Source organism: Trichoderma evansii (assembly GCF_050947405.1).
Source record: "Trichoderma evansii strain SZMC 28006 chromosome Unknown GGI43scaffold_20, whole genome shotgun sequence".
Lineage (NCBI taxonomy): Eukaryota > Fungi > Ascomycota > Sordariomycetes > Hypocreales > Hypocreaceae > Trichoderma > Trichoderma evansii.
The window spans coordinates 552,237-566,738 of record NW_028145186.1 but is presented as its reverse complement, the minus strand read 5'-3'; the positions used below and the strand labels follow the sequence as shown (position 1 = coordinate 566,738).

Sequence of the window (14,502 nt, the reverse complement as noted above, 5' to 3'; positions counted from 1 at the left end):
CACAGACTGGTCAGAAACAAACAGATGGCGTCTTGGCGCTCTTTCCCTCTACGTGGCTCATATGATTCCGGTGTTGTGCACGATCAACTAACTTGTGCATGTTCTCTGCAGCCTGGCCTCTGGCATTCAACTTCATCGCCTCGGGTGAGTCGTGCGCAAGAGCAATCTTGGCTCGGTGAATTGTCTTAGACAGACAGAATAGGATGTCTGTGGAGCGGTAGCAGTAACTTTCAATCATGGCAATTGTTCAAGCGTTCCATCTCGTGTGCGCCTGCGCATAGATGAAGCACGGAAGCGCAATCGTTTTGCCAAGACAGATCGCAGAAAAAAAAAAAAGCCTACCTCGACTTGTAGACTGAATAGGTTCGTAACCCTCAAAGCAATCTTCGTCCCTCTCCCCCTCTCTCCCCTGCGATATACATCTCGCTCTCTACTACTAACCGAAGGGGCTTTAACGCCCACTCTCGCCATTACGGGCACTGGAGGAGGTAAAAGAAGAAGAGAAGGGGAGGAAAAGAGAATCAGAGAATCCAAAAGATGTCCATCGTTGGGGACCAAGAGGGGGGGAGAGGATGCGGCTCACTACGGGCGCCGAGTTGAAGCAGCTTTACGAGATCCAACCCCAACCAGAAGAAGTTGCTCTCATTATTCTTCGAGATGAGACGTCTTTTATTCTGTTCTTGCGGGAGATGTCGCGGCTGTGGCAACGAAGCTGAGATTGTACCGTGAATACTCGATCAAGTTAATGCTTGCGTGGGAAACGTGCTGCCGCTCCAGATCCCCCTTTTTTGTTCTTCCCCCCTTTTGTCGGGTTATGTTTTGCTGACCTGTATAGCCCTGGGATCCGGTATCCTGTTTTCGTACCCACAGCTCGCAACCATCGCGGGTGTTCAGGGTGTTGTGGTGTACGCCTTGGCATCGGCGCTGCCTTTGCTTATCTTTGCCGCTCTGGGTCCCATACTCCGTCGAAAGTGCCCAGATGGATTCGTCTTGACCGAGTGGACACGTGAACGATATGGCACGGTTGCTATGCTGTATCTGAGTTTCATGACTCTGGTTACGCTATTCCTTTACATGGTTGCCGAGCTTTCGGCCGTCGGACAAGTTGTCAATGCTCTGACAGGTCTTGACGGGCTCCCAGTTATCATTGTGGAATGTGTTGTCACGACTATTTATACCTGTAAGTTGAGAGCATGTAAAATATTAGTGTAGAGATGGTCATGGCTAACATGAATTGCCTGTGCAAGCTCTTGGTGGATTCCGAATTTCGTTCTTGACAGACGTCATTCAAGGAGCCATGGTCGTCGGCCTCATCATCATCGCCACCATCACCATCGGAGTCAAGGCAGAGATTGACCGTGATCTCATCGATTCATCGGGCCTCACCAAGGCCAGCCTTGTGGGGTGGCAGCTGGTATATATCCTCCCTGTTGCCGTCCTGACAAACGACTTCTTCTTGTCCAACTTTTGGCTGCGTACGTTTTCATCCAAGACGGACAAGGACTTGTGGATCGGCGTGTCAGTTGCGACAGTAGCAGTCCTTTGTATCCTTACCTTGGTTGGCGCTACAGGTCTCATCGCGGCATGGACAGGTGCTTGGCCTGGAGAATCGGACATTGATGGCTCGCTTGCGTTCTTTGCATTGCTCGAGCAGCTACCAAACTGGGTAGTAGGAATCGTTTTGGTCATGGTGGTCAGCTTGAGTGTCTCTGCATTTGACAGCTTACAGTCAGCCATGATTTCATCCGCGTCCAACGACTTGTTCCGCAACCGCCTGAACATCTGGATCATCCGTGTGCTGGTTGTACTCGTCATCATTCCCACGGTGGTGATTGCCCTTAAGGCGCCGTCTATCCTCCAAATCTTTCTCATTAGTGATCTTGCCTCGGCGGCAACCATCCCTCCGCTCTGTCTCGGCTTGATCGACAGCTTTTACTGGTGGCGCGGGTTCGAAGTCGTGGTGGGAGGACTGGGCGGTATCTTGACCGTCTTCATTTACGGCACCATCTACTATGGCGATGCCAAGAGCGGTGGCGAACTTATCTTGCTCGAGCAGGGCCTCTACGAAGGAGATTGGGGGGCCTTTGGAGCTTTTGTGGCGGCCCCTGTGGGTGGCATCATCTGGGGCTTTATCGCTTTGGTGTTGAGGCTATCCGTGCAGTTTATTCAGGCAAAATCGCGCGGAGAGCGTTTCGATGCTCTTGATCGCCCCATTGCTGATGCCGAGGCTGAGGAGGATGATGCTCAGCTCGTGACTGAGGTCCAAACCTCGGTTGCTGGCAAGTTCTTTTGAACTGCCAGACACAAGGACCGGTCGAATTCGTAAGAGTGAACTCTGTACATCTCGGGAAGGTGGTATCAGATGAGCGAGTTTGTATGGAGCCTCTTGTTGATTCGACTTGCACAATCGACGCGTTGCAATCAAGGCTTTACTGTGTTATTGCAAAGAATTATTAATACGCATACCCTTGGGTAGCGCACCATTCTTTACACGGAGTAGGAAAGGGGACGAGTTGGATAAAATGAAGAGTGGGATTTTAGTTGGTAGCACAATAAAAAGTCTCATCTTCTCTGCCTTCTTTAGTGCTTGTAAAACAGATGGTGAAGTAGATTGATGATTTCTTTGTGTGGTTGGGCACGCGGTACAAGGGGCACGCGAGCAGATGCGACTCCCACGTCACTGAATTTCAGGCATGTCGAGGTAATGATTGGGCTGTGCCTGTGCCTGTGCCTTGCAGTTGCCGTTGCAGTTGCAATTTACACCTGCAATTGCAACTGCAGCTACAGTTACATGCAGCAGAAAGAAGCAGGTGCCTTTCGCCCGGCTTGCCTAATCCAGCCCGCTAAAGAAAAAAGTAAATTGGGCTGAGAAACCTCCCTTTTCAGTGGCCAACTTGTCCTCAGTTAAACTCCCTCCAGTGGAAGGCTGCTGCTGGATACGAAGCATTACAGCCTGTATGATGCCAGGTGCGAAATTAACTTGACGCCATTACAGCATGTCCCAGCCCAGCACTGAGGCTAATAGCGGCAGCATTGAACTATTTCCAGCCACCCCAACCCTTCATACCTCCCTTTGGCAATAGCAAATGCCTATTCAAAGCACCATCTCTGCCAACCTATTTTTATGTGAGACATCCTTATCAGTGCTAGGTGGAATTTCTAGCAGTCCTTAGTAGCCGCAATTGCATCAACCGAGCCGACCCTCGCCAGAACCCGCTCGCTCCACTAAGTCCCTACTAATGCTAACGGGGGAGAGGTTCGGTTCTATTAATATTTCCAAGCTCTGGTCCATAATAGCATCTCCTCTTCCTGCATAGCACAAACTCTCGCCCATTTTTGGATTGCCAATATTCCTCTCCATAAATTTTATTTTTTCTCTAGTCTGCGAATTGACTTCGAGCAACACAGCTCTACTCTCCACTCCACAGCTTTGCTTGCGACGACAAAGGAATAAAAAAAGGGAAAAGCTCGCCCAGGATTGTCCACCTCTTCGCTTCCGGCCAGCCCATGGCATAAACCACAGCTCCTCCGAATGGCGACGGCGACGAACCCTCCGCCCTATGAGGGCTCGTCCGCCGCTCCCGCTCTCGCGCCGCTCTCCAGCTCTCTCTCTCCAGCTTCTCCTCATCCGCAAGCTCGCTCATCGTCAGCATTGACGACAAGCGACCCGTCATCATGCGCTCCTCCAGCTCGAACCCAGTCTCAACCCCCTTCTCTTCCACGACGGCGCTTTCGCTCAACCTCCAACCTCTCTGCCGAAAAGACGACGTCTTCTACCTCGGCTTCTCCCGACTCTGCCGCCGGTGATGCTGCCGCTACAGCAACCTCGACTTCAGCCTTATCCTCAGCCTCGTCCTCCACGGCTACACCTCCCATGCCGTCCATGCTACAACCCCGCGTTGCCGTCGTCCTCAATGTCCCGAAACCATGGCATCCTTGGCTCTTCGCCTTGCGCCTTTGCTCCATCCTACCGGCTCTGTGGTGGGGGCTACCATCGCTGCTGCGATTATTGATACACTTCTTACCAGGACCGCCGGACCAGTTTCTGCTCGTGAGGCCGCCGAGCGGGAGCTGCGATTCCAGTGGCCATGACCCCCTGCAGACATCTACTCTCTCGTCGTGCGTTGGAGAACAGCTTGGCAGCGGGGCAGCGGCTATGATGGCAGCAGCTCCTTATGCTGTTACCGAGACGGCCTTGGCGACTATTTGGGTGCGTCCTTGGACTATTCAAGAAGATCAAGAAAACGATTGGGATACAGAAAACTAATTACATGTTTTGGGATATTCTAGTGCTTCGCATGCGGCTATCTGGCCTTCTTCTTCACCGACTGCCTCATGTCTCGATGGTATATATTACAAAGCTTCTAATTCTCCCCTCTTGACCCCCTTTCCCTTTACTCTTACATTTACCTGCTGAAGCCGGCTGACACTGGATTCAAACTCTCCAGGCTCATCCACTATACTCCTCAGGCCACAATAGTACGGCTCCTATCTATCAATGCCGTCAATGCCTACCTCACCCTCACGGTGCTGTCCCTGACTGGCGGATTCCAAGACCCACGACTGCTGCTACCTGGCTGGGTCAGCATAGCCACAGTATGGACCCTCCTCCTGACCCTATTTGGCGAGATGAACACCTCCCCCTTTGAAGAAACCGGCGGACCAGAGGAAGAAGAGCCCATCGAGTGTACGACGTTGACCAATTGCCCCCCACAGACGCTTACCATATGCTATCACGTAACGCACCAAAAGATTAATATCCGAAAGGAGACGTCGACATCTGTCAATGTCTTCTCCATAGCCAGTTACATCACCATGATTGTGCTGCTGGCCCACATGCAGACGTACCAAAGCGATTACCCCATCATGCCCGTGGTGTCAAAAGGTAACCACCTCTGGGAAGAGGGCAAACTTTTGGTAGCCCATGCAAAGACTCTGATTCACGAATACGCCGAGCGATAAAGATTACCACTGGCCGATATGAGATACCATGAGAAAAAAAGAGACCGGTTTTATGTAGGCAGAAGGGCCTTGACAAGGGAACAGAGAAATAAGAAAGAGGGGGAATGGAGGGGAAACAGAAGAAGAGGGGAGTAGGGGGAGGGGGAGGGGGGAGGGGGGAGGACGAGAGTGAAAACGAACGATATGACACGAAATACTTGTTTTTTGACTTTGAGTCGGATATACCACCAACTTGTTTCAACGGCTTGCAATTGCTCTTTTGATAGAGGTGTATTATTTCCATTTCCCTTGGCTCGGATTTGGCTATACAGGCGTTGGTTTTGTTGGAAGGGCTTTTTTGGTCAGACAGTGGCTATAATTGTCATAGCCACCTGGATTGCCATGTTTCTGCTTTATATACTACAAGGCGTCACGGGAAAAGCTGTTCTTGTGTTTGTCGCAGCAGGGGGATATTTTAAGCCTCTTTTACCTTTTTTTCTTCTTCTCAAATGTTAGATTTCTTTTTGAATAGATGATGCGTTGGAAAACATTCACATCAGTGCATACATGTGTAGAAAACTGTCGTCGCACCACGCGTGGTTGGCATTGTATTATCTATATGCCCTAAAACTACGACTAGGCCTGTCCGACAATCAAGACTGCAATTGAAAAGGGAAATGCAATGGCCAAGTAAAAAAGAATAGTAGCCTATTAACAGGAACCAGTCTCTAGGCCTGCATCCAAGATTCAGATCCAGCGCATCTTTCCCTCCCTCATCATCCGCATCAAACTTGATGTCAAACTGAAGAACAAAAAAAAAAGATATTGATCATTCGTAAGCCGCTGCGCTACTGCACAGCAGGCCCGGGTGCATAAATAAAGCCAATAAGCTGATAAAAGCTCTCACTCTACCCTATCCTCTATTGCATCCGACCGACCAGACCTTCCAAAGACACTGCTACCCGCAAACCGGTGGATTATGCCGGGGGGGTTGAGGCTTTATCGTATGAAGCGAATTGGGCACATAGCAATATCGGCTAGATAATGAAGGTAGTGGCAGTAAGCGAACCCGTGTAAAATGTATGCACAGGCTGCTCGACCAGCCTCATTCCGACACACTCATCACCAGCATGCTGTGAAGCCAAGTCGCTGGAAGGGTGGCGGGGACGGCGGCGCAAAGAGGACGATTTAAGCACCGTGAACGGTGATGTTATCGGGGTTGAGACCGAGACCGGCCTTCTTGTCAACGAGGAAATCCATGACCTTCTTGCGTTGGTCACCCTGGAGCTGGATCACCTCGCCGGCCTTTTCGTCATTGACCTTGTTGCCATTGCAAGCTACAGAGAGAGAGGAGAATCAGTTAGAGGTCGTCAAATATAGTGTTGGGGGGCTGTCGACATACCGAATTCCTTCCTGAAGAAGGTCAGAATCTTGCCGGGGTCGAACTTAGCAGGAAGACCAGTGACAGTGGTCAGAGACTTGCGACCATTGCGCTCTGTGGCAAAATGTCAATAAATTGTTTCTTGAAAGATATATCACGCTTTTTAGGTCAATCGCTCGCCTATCGCAAGCGCGCGACAAGCGATAAGAAAGAGATGAGGGGGTTGGGATAAGAAAAAAACCTACGTTGAATACGAATATGGATGTGATTCTCGACCTTTTTGGTATCACCGGTGTCGTCGTCGGCTTCGGCGAAGGGGTCTGTGATGAACAAAAAAGCATCGGTCAGTCAGATGTCAAAGGCGAAACACGTCATAGTGAGAGTGTAAAAGATAGGATGCAAAGGCTTCTGCTCAGACGTGGGGCCCGCCCCATTCGTGGGCGCGCCTCACACGACAAAAACAACCCCAGCTGAAGAGCATGATGGAAAAGATCAAAGGCGAAAACGTACCGAAGGACTTGAGATTTTCGATGGACATAAACTCGGATGTTCCGGGGTGTCTCGTGGGAAAAAAGTGTTTGGGTGAGAGGGGAGTTGGACCGGCGGCTGCGAAAAGGCGACGATCTCTTGAGGTGTTTTGAGTGGTGAGAAAGACTTCGCGGGGTTAGGGGACCTGTTACGGTTTTTGTAGTTGTGGCCGGCGGCTCAAAGTCTTGGGAGGCGGTTGCGCAAAGAGTCTGAGGCTTGGGCTGGCGTGACGGATGATGAAAGAAGGAAGAATGCGCGTCAGGTGAGCTGAGACTGGAGATTTGTTGAAGAGGCAAAAGGGGGGAGAGTTTGAAGGGAAAAGATTGGTTCAAGGTTTGAATGCGCAAGAAGGTGGGCGCAAAAAGGTGGGGGGGCGACAGAAGGGAGGAGGAGAGGAAGTTGGAAGGGTACCTGTGGTTTGGCGGGTAGATGCGGCGAAGGGGCAGGTACCGCGAGGAAACGAAGACGGCCAGGGCCCCACCCGGCGAGCGATCAAGGCGGTGGGAAAGAAGGCTTTGGAAACGAGGCGCTGTACTGTGTGCTTCACTTTTGGCACTGTATGAAACTATATAATATACTTGGCATAATACAGTGCACACAACACATAGACTGTGCTTGCCACCTCTCCTCCAGCCACACGCACGTATTTCGTCAAGCACAACAGACACACCGCCATGTCGCACTGTCCGCCAGTCTGTCGCCAGTCTGTCTCGCAGCGGCCAATGTTTGGAGGCGCCGCCGCCACCCTGCAGCTGCAGCAATTTGAATTGGGCTGGGCTTGTCGGGCCTGCCGCAACGGTTTCGCCTAACTCGTTGAGTTGGCATGGCTTGAAAATAGGAGCATCATAAGCATCATAAGCGAGTGGGTGGTAAACGCCCATTTACTCAACGATATATGTATACCTAGTACCTATGCAGCAGTAGAAAGTATTCGTTATTGGCTCCCAACAACAGGGAATCAGGTAAACATACAAGGCATTACCGGTGCCTGAACATGGTTAATGACGTCCAATAACAGCCATCTCAGCTCTCATTCTCACTCTATTTTTTGCCATGTACTTCGCGAGCCGCAGCAACTAGGTCGTCCTGCATCACTAGCTGTTCACATGTGCCCTTTCTCACCCACAAAGCATTTGCATTTTGCCCTTTTCATCCCCAGTAGTGATAAATCACATGCACGACCGACAATAGCTCGTAAGCTGCGTTGAATTCGGGCTGTCACGAGCCGAGAAAGGAGGGAAAAAAGGGGTTTCGCTGCTCTTTTTCTACAGGGTAGCTAGCCTTGCCCTGCCAATTCATAGACGCTATATGTAGTAGGAGATGACCTGAATCTCATCCATAGTCCTTGCTAACATTTTCATCCTGATCTCTTTGATATGAACAAATCAAGAGTCTCGGAATATAAATGCTGGGGTTGAATGAAGATGATATGCTGAAAGAGTTGGTTGGGCTGTAATACTCTTCACTTACAGTAGTGTAGCAGCAGCCCTAACTTGTCCATTTCGTGAACATTGTCGTATTAACTTTCAAATGGCAGCTTTCATAGTCACCAACACCTATCCGTTGAACAGAAAAAAAAAAAAAAAAGTCTCCAAGTTTCTGGAGTTCTCATGCTTCGAGCTTCGCTGCATCTCAGCCCTTTGCCCTCTCGAGCTTTATCCAACTTGCAGCCAGTTAGATGCCAGGTATTCAAAGCAAGTCTCCACACATGCACCCCGTTTTTTTCTTCCTAGCAGTTGACTGAAGAGCCAGCCACTAAGATTTAAACCATTGCCTAGAAAGCGATTCCGCCAATAAGCGCTGCTGTTATATCGCGAGTCTCAGCAATACTACTAAGATGTGATGTTGGGAATGCAAGAAGCTGTTGCTGCTTGTTGCTTGTTAAAAGGCTTCTCTAATACGCAACGCCTTGTCCTTGGCAAGGATTCAATTCAAAACCCCCGCAAAGTGGGCTCTGGGTTCACATATGCCGGGCAGATGCGGGGGATCTGTTCCGCTTCGCTGCAGGGTTGCGACTCGTACTGAGTCAATCAATGGCCGCTACTAACATTAAACAGCAGTAGCTTCTCTCTCAATAGTAGCATCAAATACAACAATTCGATGCAGCAGAGAGTGTGTGCAAATTCTGAATATCCTCAGGGGAAAAGCCATTGTAATATGGCCATCGTTCCCATCCTTGTTATGAGGCCCGTAATTAACCCCGAGCCGCAACTAACATCCGCTTGTATCTTCTGATTTGCTTACGGCATGCATTCAATCTCTACCTATTATTAGTTCTTTGTGCGTATGAATACGTGAATACATGGGCGTTGAATGCTCACAAACATCTTTGCGTATTGCCTCCTGTTATTCTACTCGAGGAACACTAGACAGTTCCAAGTAAAATAGAGGCGTGTCAACGACACTGCTTTGGTTCCACTTGCTCGCGCCGTCTCATACACACCCCGGACCTGTCAACGAAGCTATACTAACCTTGAGTGGGAAGCTTGAAAGGAAGCCTGCTAGTTTAAGGGCCGAATTCATATGCATACTTGCTCTTGACAACTGCTCTCCATTTGCATTTTTCGGCCCTAAAATGGCTGTGTGCCAGCATGTAGTGTCAAATGCACCTCGGAACGGTATACAACGTAGATTCCGGATATGTAGCGTATCGGGGAGTCTCGGTCCCGGGAATCCAACACCATGGAAAGAATCGTAGATGCATAGACAATGCTGGTACGGGATGACCCATTTGTCGAATTCTCGGCCCGATAGTACGACATGCGCTGCCACCAATGCTTGAAGGTTCTGAACCCTTGGTAGGGTTGATGGCGTTGAGATCCTTCTTCATACCCAGGAACAAGGCCCGGCTATCGTAATCGTCGGGGAGGACAGGGGCTATCTTTAATTCTCCTTGCCAGATACCATGGGCATTCAGCGGATATATAAACTTGCCATGGTTTGAAACCCTTTCTTTCGTCTCAGCAGAATTCCACTGTCTCCCATCTCTTCTATGATCATTCGCATAACCTTTTGATCCGTCCCCTATTCATCCATCTCTGTCTTATTACTTGGACTCCTGATAACTAGACGCCATGGTTAACAAGCTCCTCATCGGTGCTGGGGCACTGCTCTCGCCAGTTCTCGTGTCCGCCTCTCCCTCAGCAAAGCGCGGCCTCATCTTTATCCCCAACTCGACCACCCTGCAGGACAACTCCATCTGGGTTCAGACAGGCTCAGATCTTACCTGGTACTACAACTATGGCAACCTGCCTAGCTCGGATTACACGTCCATCTCGCAGTCTCGCTTCGAGTTTGTGCCCATGATGTGGGGAGTTGGACCAAACCCATCCCAGGACACTGCTTTTCATGACAGCGTCGTCAATCTAATCAACACCGGCACGCCCATTTCACATGTCTTGTCTTTCAACGAACCCGATGCCCCTTCTGCTTGGGGCGGCAGTGATGTAACGCCTGCCAACGCCGCTCTTGCTTGGATCGCCAATTTCGTCCCTCTACAGAAGCTCGGAGTCAAACTGGGGATCCCAGCCGTGACCGGTGCTCCTTCTGGATTCGATTGGACGAACCAGTTCCTGGCAAACTGTACCAATATCCTTAAAACGCAGTGCCCCTATGATTTCATCCCCTTGCACTGGTACGACAACCTTGGGGGACTGGAGAGCCACATTAACCAATATGCCACGGCGTAAGTTTAGCTTTTGCTTCCATTGTTCTATGCGATGTTTATTCGTCAGAGTAAAGCTGGCATTGTAAATAGCTAATATCTTACCTGATGCAGATTCCCCGGCAAGAAGATCTGGGTGACCGAGTACGCCGATCCCAACCAAGATCTCGCCACCACGCAACAATTCTTCAACCAGAGCGCGAGCTACATGGACGGCCTCAGCTCTCTGGAGCGCTACAGCTACTTTGGCGCCTTCCGGTCCGACGTTAGCAACGTCGGACCCAACGCCACCTTTTTGAACAACGCGGGACACCTGACTGACATTGGATCTTTGTATCTTGGATTTGGCTTGACCGGCGTAATTCCCACGTCTAACAACTAGATGCTTGATTGATCATGCTGGAGAAAGAATAAACAATAATTAGTATATACAAACGAAGAGAGTACATGTCTGTATATAAATGAGATCGCCTGTACATGATATCAACAGGAGGAGCGGCAGAGGCCCATCTCACACTAGAGATGGTGCAAAAAAGAAGATCAAGAGATGGATGACACAAAGAGAAGGGCAGAATTGAGATCTTTACTCTTACAACTGAGAAGAAATAAATACAAATAGCAAGCAGGAGCAGGCTCTTTCCAAGCTCAGTTTATGTGATGAGTTAGTAAGTACCTGCCTAGTAAACCGAATTAGAGAGAGGGAGAGAGAGAGAGAGAGAGAGAGAGAGAGAGAGAGAGAGAGAGAGAGAGAGAGAGAGAGAGAGAGAGAGAGAGGAAACAAAGAAGAAGCGACAAGGTACACCAGACGTGGTCAAGATGAAGGCATTGTTGCGGGTTTTACAATTTTATTATTATACTTTTTTTTTTCTTTTTTTGTGCTGATCAACTTCATCAAAGGAAAAAGCTAAAAGTAGAAAGGGAGGTATTTGCGCTTCTCGCAACACGGAGCAACCCGCCAAACTATTCAGCTCCCCTCACGGCTGAATGATATGGCGTGACGCTCCGTATTGCAGGAAGCGTAAATGCCTCTCTTTCTACCCAAGGGCTTCGACCAAGCTAAGCTGACCAGACATTTCTGAAAGTTTGTTGACTAAATACAAGAAAAACAAAGGAAACAACCAAAAGCACCAGACGCCAAGTCTCAAAAACTCTCCAAACGCCGTCCAATAAGGCCCAACTCCTATCCAAAAAACCTCACAAGGGAGAACGAATCCTCAAAACTACACCAGAGTGATAATCTTGTGTCCACCCCTTCCATATATCGCCGCAGGGACGTTTCTGATGCAGCCAATGCGCTCAAAAGCTCCCGGATACCGCAGCGAAGCAGTCAGTACCAGCCCCTCAAAATTGGGATGCTCATGGCGATTAACATCATCATTGTATGGCTCCCTCCACCCAAGGCACAGTACGTAGGCCGTACCAACGATCCGTTTCTGGCCATGCTTGAGCGAGTTTTTGCGAAACTCGCAGTGGTTGCGCGTCAAAAACGTGGCACTGTGACAGGAGATGCGCTCGGATTCCAGCTTGCGCTTGTTGATCATGCGACAGGCACAATTGAAACATGCTTTCCCCTTGCCTCGCATCGGCTTTCTATTCTTAACCATGATGAGCGAGCCATCTGCAACAAAAGGAACCCGTTTAGTCTTGGGGGTATCCACACCGTCCTCTTTCTCCTCCATGTCAAAGTGAGCAACGCTCAGTTTGCCTCTTGTTCCGGTGGGCCCTGAGAGCGTCTGGCTAACTTCGCATTTCACAAGGCGGCCTTTTAGCTTGATAAAACCTCCGTCAACGTCACCGAAAGGATCGTGAGCTTTGGGCATGGAGCAAGCCTGAATTATCGTGGCATCGGGAACGAGGAGTCCTTTCCACGGCTCCGTATAATAAACCCCAGCGTCGACAGAGGCCCAGGAGAAAGTGGGCGCCTTTTGATTCTTGAATGGGAACATGATTCTGGTAGCGTGTGTCTGTCCTGGACGCAATCTCACCTCCCACAGAAGCCCTTCATGTAGATTGGCTAGCCAGAGGCCTGCAAAATACTGAAATTTCTGAGCCATCGAGGTCAGGCTAGCCAGACCAGCGATGCCCGATAACTTGTCTTTGGGGTGGACAATCATGTTGCGCGCAGTATACTGCATCACAGCCTGGAGCCACAAGGCTGTATCCTCTCGCCCCTTACATATGTTTAACATTTCATCAAACGTAATGATCCCAGAATATTTGGCAAGATATTTTTTATAAAGTGCTGGATCTTCGTAATTACACACCAAGCCTCTAAAGACATTGTTCCTCTTATACCTGGACGTAAAGTCCCCTGTACACTGGTTATGCCGCCTGCAGTTTACAGTGATCGCCGCCGAGGTGAAGCTGATCACCCGGGTTCCCAGGAGAGCTTCCTGGTAGCAACGCCCTTGACGGTAAATTGGCCCGGTTCTCCGGAAGGATTTGAGCTGAGATTTGTAGGACGACTCATCGGTGGCGTCGAGAGGAGAGGTCTGGCGAGAATATCTCCTGCGTAGATCGATGGTGGCAGTGCCACCAGAAGGGGCTGTGAATTCAATCTGCTTAGTGATCCAATCTTTTCTACGCGGATACAAAAACGAGTCATTGGGCGAGGCTGAAGAAGCCGCCACAATGGTGATGACGGAGTCTCTGAAATAAGCACCAACGTGCGGCTTTTGCAGCATAATATCCACTGCATCGTCCTGGATTACGCAGATTGACTCTATCCAGAGGTAGTCAATCTTGTTCGTGTATGCGACTTGAGCGGCATCCCGGATAGCCTGTGGCAGATCGTCAAAGGAAAACCCGGTTGACCAGTCTGGCATGTTGTGTCTGAGAAGCCTTGGGAAGTCTGGATCGGTCTCTGACCAACAATGGCTTAGAGTTGCATATTCCATGATTTCTGGCGCCCCCGGCTTCCCCTGAGGCCCTCCGGGTATATGCTTCAACCTAATCTCCTGGGCGTACCAGTCAATATGCAGCAATCGATTGGGAGTGACATAACAATCGTCCAGGCGGTCAGCTGCATCTCCGCAGTTTCGCATGTTGAAATTCATAAAGTTTTCGCATTCTCTGTCTTCCAGCATTTCTTCTAGTTCTGGCGCCTCTAAGTACATGCTGGGGAAGTCACAAATCGATAATGCGCTCCGGTCGTGACAGAAGACTTCAATATCCGCTCGCAGGTGGATCCAATTTTTATCAAATTGGATGACTTTTTGGCACTGAAGGACGAGCGGGAAACCTCTTCGGATGTGGATCAAGAGAAGCCCATCCCAGGTCCCCGTAGCATCTTTGATCCAGTTCATAGAGGGCTCTAAAAAAAAGAGGTTGAGGGCATCATGCAGGAACTGGCAATACAGGCAGTCTTGAAGCTCCTGGTCATTTCTGGGGCCCCAGCCATCGCGGAGAAGGAATCGAGTAGGAATGGTGATGAAGTAATCGTCGGGTTCACCCTCAATCTTCGTTCTCTGGGTGGAGATGGACTGTCTTACATGCAACGATTCAAAGTTGGGGTCGAACTGCAAGTGATTGCAGAAGAAGCATGTTAGGTTTTCTGCGTGCTTTCTCTTGATGGGAGCCACAAGACCGTAGAAGCTGGAAGACATCTTGGTTGTTTTGTTGGTATTATGCTGTTGATTGAATAAGAAAGCTGGCAACTGAGACGAGTTTAGTATATGATACGTAAGGCAGGGGGAAAGGTAGATGCAGTTAACTAACAGAGCAGTTGAAGAACACGAAATACAGAGACGGTACGTGGACTAAAAAAGAAGTCTCCGAAGTATGAAAGATTCGCAGAAAGAAAAGGAGAGGGAGAACGATATTAAGCAGGAAAAAGAGCAGGAAAAGGAGAAGAAGAAGAGCCCCCCCCCCAAAAAAAAAAAAAAAAAAAAGGGGGGGGGGGGAAGGGGGGGGTGGGGCAAACGACGTTTAATTGTGACCGAAGGGCAAGAACAGGGGGTTGATAAGTCAAAATGCGTAGGCAAATGAA

At 49.6% G+C, this 14,502-nt stretch overlaps 5 protein-coding genes across 5 annotated transcripts in view; 3 read left to right on the top strand and 2 right to left on the bottom strand.

Annotated features, from left to right (window-relative positions):
- Positions 1-634: 634 nt before the first annotated feature.
- GGI43DRAFT_184558 (uncharacterized protein) lies at positions 635-2,454 on the top strand. The gene is made up of 2 exons (XM_083199864.1): positions 635-1,180; positions 1,248-2,454. Exons 1-2 carry the CDS (start codon positions 1,030-1,032, stop codon positions 2,291-2,293), a joined length of 1,197 nt encoding a protein of 398 aa, XP_083057709.1. The 5' UTR covers positions 635-1,029; the 3' UTR covers positions 2,294-2,454.
- Positions 2,455-3,306: 852 nt separating this feature from the next.
- Positions 3,307-5,099, top strand: GGI43DRAFT_184605 (N-glycosylation protein-domain-containing protein). The gene is made up of 4 exons (XM_083199865.1): positions 3,307-4,210; positions 4,291-4,346; positions 4,449-4,596; positions 4,717-5,099. The coding sequence occupies exons 1-4, from the start codon at positions 3,533-3,535 to the stop codon at positions 4,960-4,962; spliced, it is 1,128 nt and encodes a 375-aa protein (XP_083057708.1). The 5' UTR covers positions 3,307-3,532; the 3' UTR covers positions 4,963-5,099.
- A 1,030-nt stretch (positions 5,100-6,129) lies between these two features.
- On the bottom strand, positions 6,130-6,860 carry GGI43DRAFT_424837 (translation initiation factor eIF1; the record flags this gene model as incomplete). The annotated part of the gene is made up of 4 exons (XM_083208430.1): positions 6,130-6,278; positions 6,344-6,436; positions 6,568-6,642; positions 6,833-6,860. The coding sequence occupies 4 exons, from the start codon at positions 6,858-6,860 to the stop codon at positions 6,130-6,132; spliced, it is 345 nt and encodes a 114-aa protein (XP_083057707.1).
- A 2,902-nt stretch (positions 6,861-9,762) lies between these two features.
- Positions 9,763-11,076, top strand: GGI43DRAFT_429984 (glycoside hydrolase family protein). The gene is made up of 2 exons (XM_083209195.1): positions 9,763-10,535; positions 10,629-11,076. Exons 1-2 carry the CDS (start codon positions 9,925-9,927, stop codon positions 10,894-10,896), a joined length of 879 nt encoding a protein of 292 aa, XP_083057706.1. The 5' UTR covers positions 9,763-9,924; the 3' UTR covers positions 10,897-11,076.
- A 502-nt stretch (positions 11,077-11,578) lies between these two features.
- GGI43DRAFT_184051 (uncharacterized protein) overlaps positions 11,579-14,502 on the bottom strand; it is a 3,461-nt gene continuing 537 nt past the window's right edge. The window contains exons 2-3 of the mRNA XM_083199863.1: positions 14,232-14,402; positions 11,579-14,170 (exon numbers count right to left, since the gene is read on the bottom strand). Coding sequence (XP_083057705.1) covers positions 11,735-14,170; positions 14,232-14,402 — 2,607 coding nt within the window. The 3' untranslated portion in view covers positions 11,579-11,734. The remainder of the gene's footprint in view (positions 14,171-14,231; positions 14,403-14,502) is intronic.